This window comes from Oenanthe melanoleuca, chromosome 13, assembly GCF_029582105.1.
Source record: "Oenanthe melanoleuca isolate GR-GAL-2019-014 chromosome 13, OMel1.0, whole genome shotgun sequence".
Lineage (NCBI taxonomy): Eukaryota > Metazoa > Chordata > Aves > Passeriformes > Muscicapidae > Oenanthe > Oenanthe melanoleuca.
The window spans coordinates 18,169,280-18,176,214 of record NC_079347.1 but is presented as its reverse complement, the minus strand read 5'-3'; the positions used below and the strand labels follow the sequence as shown (position 1 = coordinate 18,176,214).

The 6,935-nt window shown below is 51.8% G+C and overlaps 1 protein-coding gene across 1 annotated transcript; it reads left to right on the top strand.

Annotated features, from left to right (window-relative positions):
- Positions 1–1,988: 1,988 nt before the first annotated feature.
- Positions 1,989–5,228, top strand: SOWAHA (sosondowah ankyrin repeat domain family member A). Its single transcript, XM_056502592.1, has one exon. The coding sequence runs from the start codon at positions 2,117–2,119 to the stop codon at positions 3,467–3,469; it is 1,353 nt and encodes a 450-aa protein (XP_056358567.1). The 5' UTR covers positions 1,989–2,116; the 3' UTR covers positions 3,470–5,228.
- The last annotated feature ends 1,707 nt before the right edge of the window (positions 5,229–6,935 follow it).

The window sequence follows — 6,935 nt, the reverse complement described above, 5'->3', positions numbered from 1 at the left end:
GGTCTCACAGGATACAGGGCTGCAGGGGTATGATGCTGTGCAGACAGAGTGCAGTGAACTTCAGACCCCCCCTTCTTCCCCCCAAATTCAAGCAACTTCTCCCTTAACATTTGTAACATAAGCAAATGTTTTTTATAAGAGCCTGTTCTTCTGAATCATTTTCCCTCCTCCTCACTTTCATTTGTAGATATGAACTATAATCCTAGGGTATAGCTGAAAGTTTGCAATGCAAAAATGACAAACTGCTGAGATTTTCTTATGCCTGCAAGGGATTCTAGTAAGGATCTGAACAGTGAAAGCAATTAGTGTTTGGATGCAGGGTCATTTTTAGCTCTCTACATAGGGCAGGCAATGCCATGAGCTATAGAGTATTGCAGAACACTGCTCAAGTGGCTGCCTCAGCAAGGCAAGGATGCTGTTCAGGCCATGTGAAAAGGCAGTAATAGGAGGTGTGCAATTCACATAGAAACATAGAACTAATACAAGATTACACACTATTATTGTGTGAAAGAGCATTACAGCAGCAAAATTATTTTGAGGGACTGGTTCAGTGCCAGCTCGTTAGCAAAAGATGAAATAGTTTTACAGACATTTGCACAAAGATAGAGAGAGAAGGGGAAAGAATGTCAAATGCAGTCTGTGGGAAAAGGTTCTTCTACCCTCAGTAAAGCTAAGTAAGAGGCAGAAGGGAAGTCAGCACCAGCGAGGAGGACACCTCACATTGCCTTCAAAATGGAGACTTTGACACAGACTGATCATAGAATCATTAAAGTTGGAAAAGACCTCCAAGAACATCAAGTCCAGCCTTTGACTAAACAGCACCTTGTCTACTAAACCATAGCACTAAGTGCTATGTCCACTCATTCCTTGAACACTTTGGGGATGGAGACCCCACTACCTCCCTGGGCAGATCACTCCAGAGTTTGAAATCTTTACTGTAATGAAATTCCTTCTGATGCCCAACCTGAACCTCCCCTGGTCCAGCTTAAGGCCATTCCCTCTTGTCCTGTCACTGGCTGCCTGGGAGAAGAGGCTAAACCCCACCTTTGAACAACCTCCTTGTAGAGTGTGAAGGTCTCCCCAGGCTAAAATCCTCCAGCACCTCAATGCTCAATCCTTCCTAAATTGGGGGGCCCAGAACTGGACACAGCACTCGAGGTGTGGCCTCACCAGTGCTGAGTACTTGCCCTGCCCTGGTACCACAGTACCTGCCCTGGCACCAGAGTACCTGCCCTGCCCTGGTACCAGAGTACCTGCCCTGGTACCACAGTACCAGCCCTGGCACCACAGTACCTACCCTGGTACCACAGTACCTGCCCTGGTACCAGAGTACCAGCCCTGCCCTGGTACCACAGTACCTGCCCTGCCCTGGTACCAGAGTACCTGCCCTGGTACCACAGTACCTGCCCTGGTATTAAACAAGACTGGGCCCAATACTGAGCCCTGGGGAACCCCAGTAGTGACCAGCCCACATTGTAGATGCAATACAGGTAAAAACCACAGATAATAATATACATATATTTGTATGATAATATATAGTACCACATAGAATATATTTCAAAGGACTGACCCATCCACCCATCTTCTGACTGATTTTGAGGCATCAGCCTCTCGCCCAGCAGGGTCACAGAACACCTGAGCCTTTCCAGGAATGGAAATCACTCTGCAGAGTGATTCCTACCCAATGCTACTCCACTTACTCGCTATGAAACAAAACAAGAACCAAATCAAACCAAACAAACAAAAACCCCCAAAGAAAGAAATCGTATGAGGAAGCTAGAAGAGTAGTACATGGATGAAGCGAAGTCTCCCACACCCTCGTACCCTCACCACGCGGGGCTCGGGCCGCTCCGTGCCCGCCGCTGTCCGCCCGTTCCCGTCCCGCTGCCGCCGCTCCCCGGGCCGGGCGCTCCGGCAGCGCCGCCCGCGGGCGGGGCGGGCCCGGCGGCGGGGCCGCGGCGCTCCCGGGGCGGGGCGGCTCCGGCACCTCGGCGGGGGAGGCGGCAGGCGCTGCCCGCGGCAGGTGCCGCCCGCCCGCAGCCCGGCCATCCCCGCGGGCTGCCGGCGTCCTGCCCCGCGCGGGGGCGGCCGCAGCTCCGCCACCTGTGGCGGCGAGATGGCGAAGCTCGACATCAGCGCGGAGGCAGTGATGGGCTTCCTGAGGGAGCGCGGCGGGCGGGTGCGCAACGCCGAGCTGGTGAGCGCCTTCCGGCCGCTGCTGGAGCACGGCGGGCCCGGGGCCGCGGCCGATGCCGGTGCCGGGGAGGCGGAGGGGCGGGCGGCGCGGCGGGAGCGCTTCAAGGCGGCGGTGAACGCCGTGGCCACGGTGAAGGAGATCGACGGCGTCAAGTTCGTGGTGCTGAGGAAGCAGCTGCGCGCTGCCCCGCCGGCGGGGGGCGATGGCGGCGCCGCTGCCCCGACCGCCGCTCCCGCCGCGGTTCCCGTGCCCGGCCCCGCCGCGACGCCCCCCGAGGAGCCGCCGGGGCCGCGGGCCGTGGCCGAGCTGCGGGGGCTGTTCCAGGGCGGCGGCGGCGGGGTGCCGCTGCCCGGCGGCGCGGCGGGGGCCCGGCGGGAGCCGCCGCCCAAGCCCTGCATGCTGCCCGTGCGCTGCGTGCCGCCCCCCGCCGCCGCCGGCCCGCCCGGGCCCGCCGCCCCGCTGTCCCCGCCGCCGCCGGACGAGGAGGCCGGGTCCCGCTCGCCCGGGCTGCGCAGGGGGCCCAAGAGCCACCGGGCCAGCGAGGAGACGGTGGTGCCGCTGGAGCAGGCGGAGCACCAGTGGCTGGTGCTGGCGGCCGACGGGCAGTGGACGCAGCAGCTGCACGGGCTGCTGCTGGGCGACGCCAGCCTGGCGGCCCGCAGGGACTTCATCTCGGGCTTCACCGCCCTGCACTGGGCCGCCAAGAGCGGCAACTGCGACATGGTGACCAACATCATCCGCACGGCCGAGAAGGGCGGCTCCCGCGTCAATGTGGATGCCCGGTCGCACGGCGGCTACACGGCGCTGCACCTGGCTGCCATGCACGGCCAGGAGAAGGTCATCACCATGCTCGTCTACAGCTACCATGCCAAGGTCGACCTCAGGGACTACAGCGGGAAGAAGCCGCACCAGTACTTGAAGGAAGGGACGTCCCTGACCATCAGGCGCTTGCTCGGGGACCCCAGCCTTTCCCAGAGCGTGGAGCACTCCATGCCCATCAAGAAGTCCACAAAGCTCGCGGCTTCAATCCTGAGCTCCACTAGCACTTTCCTGGGAGTCATATCCGATGACATGGCTTTCTACGACCTCACCAAAGGCTTGAGGAAGCCCTCAACTTTAAACAAGCTTCTGTCTGCCACTACGGGCCCGAGGAGGAAGCCAAAGACCAGAGGGGGCTTCCCCTCCTATTCCTCCCTCTCCGAGGTAGCGGAGGAGGAGGAAGAGGTTGTGGTGAAACGCAGACCTGTGTCTGAGCTGTTCTTTGGCCACTAGCCTCTGCCTTACTGTGATGAAATGGTTTGATAGCACGGCTGGTGGCTCGGCTTTCTCTTGCAGAAGCGGTTTGGATTTTTTTTTTCTCTCCGTGTCTTGTTTTTTTGGATGTTTAACTGTTAGTCAGTGATAGGGTTCTACATCCAAAGCCCGCAGCATGAAACCCAGCCCCAGGTGCTTGTGGAAGGGAAGTGCTATCCATGCTGTGTGTGCTATCGTGCTGATCTACTGGTGGGGACCACAGACTTTGTGCTTAATGGTTGTTAAACTAAAACAGCTTGTGTGTGTGTGGACAGGTCAAAATGCCTGAGGGACAGCCCTTTTGATCTGTGTTCTTCAGCTGGAGAGCAGAAGCAAGGTGAAGATTTGCATATTTTACACTGTGAACAGCAAGCTGATAGCTGGCTACTTTAACAAGGCTTGTTATCTAACAGGATTAAATTATCAGAGGAAAGATGTGTAGTTTTCTATGTTGTTTCTGATTATTTTGGTAGCAGAAGAAGGATATTTCTATTTAAAAAAATTGTCTACTTTTTCAAAACAAAGTTTCTCACTTTGAGACTTTCTCGCTCAGTATTTCACATCAGAAATACTGAGATAACAATCTTAATTGTTGCCTGATGCATTTTATTAGATGAATTACTTAAAAAGATAGACTCTGACCTTCACTGTGACTTGTCTACCTCAGTTTGAAATCTTGGCTAGTGGCTTAAGTGTTTCTCTCTTCCTGAAAGACTTTTTGACCAGGTGGTACTTACCACATGTCTTGATGATACTGTGAACATTTAAACTTGCTTCAATCAACTTAAGCTGAATAAAAAAACCTTGTTGAGAGTGAAAAACTGAACTGCAAAACTTGGAATTGGATATCTGTCAGTTTCTAAGCAGCCAACTGGAAACAAAGTTAGGCTTGTATGTCTGATTCTTTTTGTTTAAAACTTGGCCCATTTTGACCTATTTACAATAAATATTTATGAACATTGGGCTTTATGTAATATTAGGTGTTTCATGATAGAAACTTGGTGTGACCTCTTGAAGCAGTGTTTATTTCAACAGCATGACTTACTGACCTAAAATGAACTCCTCTTCTTCTTCTTTTACATAATAAACATAGTTGTTCTATATGTAGAACTACACATAGCTCAAAAAGCATGCTAACTGCATGTTAGGTTTGCAGTAAGACTATTATTTTTTAAATGACTGCTTGGTTAAAGTTAATGCAAAGAGGCAGAGCTGTGAACAGAAACTGTCTGATTTCTGGGGCAAGTCTGCTAAACCAGCATGTTTTCTCTAAACCTGTGACTAGAAGCCTGTATCATTGAGAGGTGAGAGCAATGCTGTGCTGGCTTTGTTTGGGTTTCTGTATTGAAATACTAGTTTGCATGCTTTGCCTTTCCTTCCAAGTCAGTGACTTCAGGAATGTTTTGTTCTCTGCCTTGCATTAAACCTAGTACTTGTATGTAATTGGTTCTAATTGGCTTGTCCCAAACACCCACAAGAAATGCTGCAGGACTGCTCTGTTTACTTCAGAACACTCTCCCTGAAGTTCCTGGAGTTGGTGCCATTCGCTGGGAGTGTGATCAGAGGTTGCAGCCAGGGCTGATGCACCTGTTCTAGGAGGAGACTGGATTATTCTGCACAGGTCTGCTTCTGGATTGAACTAATTAAGTTGTTAAGCAAAGGTTAATGATCAAGCACCTCATGACTTCTATATCTGGAGTAGGGTTTAAAAAAAATAAAATCCAATTTGCTTTCTGTCTGTTGGTGTGACCATTGACCAGTGTGGTGCTTTGAACCCTCGAATTTTTCTTGCTGTTCTCTGTCAGCCTGCAGAGTTCTGGGAAGAACAGGGCTCTGTTTGAAAGTGGCTTTCCAAGTGCACAGACTTGGAACTTTTTCTCCCCTGAAACCACAGAAGTGTGTGTGCATTCATGTTACCTCTGAGGCACTGACACTGCCTGGTGGAAGCATTCTGTTTCTGTGGGAATTGTAAACACTCCAGTTTGGCTTGGCCTTACTGAGAAGTTTGTTCAATAATTATGCATATAGGCTTGATACCTGTTCAAACAGCCTTGCTGAACTTTAGTGCTCGTTCAGAGTCAAGCCTACATGAGCCAGAGGCAAGGTTCAAGGATGGAGTGTTTTGTGTTTAAAAACCCCACCTGACTAATCTGGAGAGTGTGGCTGTGATTTCACCCCTGGGAAAGTAGGAAGGAGGTTTCATTGCTTCTCTGTTGTTCTGTCAAAGAAGTCACAGCTGAGATAAGACTTCATTGCAACATGTATCATCAGGAAAATTCTGCACTACTCCTTCCTCAGAGGCATCCAAGCAATTAGCTGGTGTGATAGAAAAATGCCTGGCAGCAAGGCTCTTCCAGCCTTCCCCAGGGAGTGCTGGAGGCTTGGCAGGAGGGTGGTTTCACAAAGGTGGGGAGCTCACAAGGGTGCTGTGGGTGGGGTAGGCTGGGCCAGGTCTGCCAGCAAGTTTGTGCAGTGACTCAGCTCATTCCTCCTCCTCGTTGAGCTGATGAAGGAAAAGATAGTATTTAGGGAGGCTGGGATGAGTACATGGTACAGCTTCAGGTGCAGATGAATGCTGAGAGGTATTGAGAGTGCACTGCTGTAATCATACAGGTGTATATATAGTGCCTTGGTTTGAAGTAAAAGCTATCTGTCAGCCTGGCTGGGTTTGGGGCTCCCTTTAAACTGGGAAGGGACACTGTAGGGTGATGAGTGATGATGGGAGTGTTTTCCTGCAAGAGGCTGAAGCCAGACTGTTTTATGAATCCCTCTGCTTGACTGGTTCTCCCTAATTCTCATTTTCAAGCCCAAATCTGGCCCAACACAGTGGGATTTTCACCTGAACGAATGACAGCTGTGAAGTTTAGCCAGGATGTTTTCACAGGAGCAGCTGAGAGGAGGACTGGGTTCCCTCAGCACAGTGATAGGGGCTGTGCCTTTGACTCCCAAGGCACCATCAAAGCTAATAGCAGCAAAGGTAAAAACCAAAACACCTGAGCCCTCCCCCGGCTCTGCTCCTGCCACCTGGAGAGGGCTTAGTGGTGGGAAGGCTGGAGAATGGAAGGCACAGATCCCAGATCCTGCAGAGTAGCAGGACTCAGCAGCTTGGTGGTGTTTTGCCTTGGTTACTAGCCTGCCCTCTCAGCATGTCTCAGTTTTCCTGCTACAAAGTGTAGATAATCTCCTTGGTCACTTCTTTAAAGCACACAGTCAGTACTGATAGGCAAATTGAAATCAAGATAATGCTTTTAGACCTGTAGGCAGCATCAGCAGTGTCATTCCCCCACCCTGTGAATGCACATTCAGTGGAGTGCCTACACAAACCAAACCAGCTCAGATTTTAGTTCTGCAGCACTAGGGATCAGGAAAGCTGCTGTTTGCCTGACCCTGGCTCAGTCTGCCTGCTAAGGATGACTTGGTTTGTCTGTTCCTTGGCACATTTTGT

What these genes read in the sequence shown, in the direction of transcription:
- SOWAHA (XM_056502592.1), top strand. Translation starts at nt 2,117, where the DNA reads ATGGCGAAGCTCGACATCAGCGCGGAGGCAGTGATGGGCTTCCTGAGG.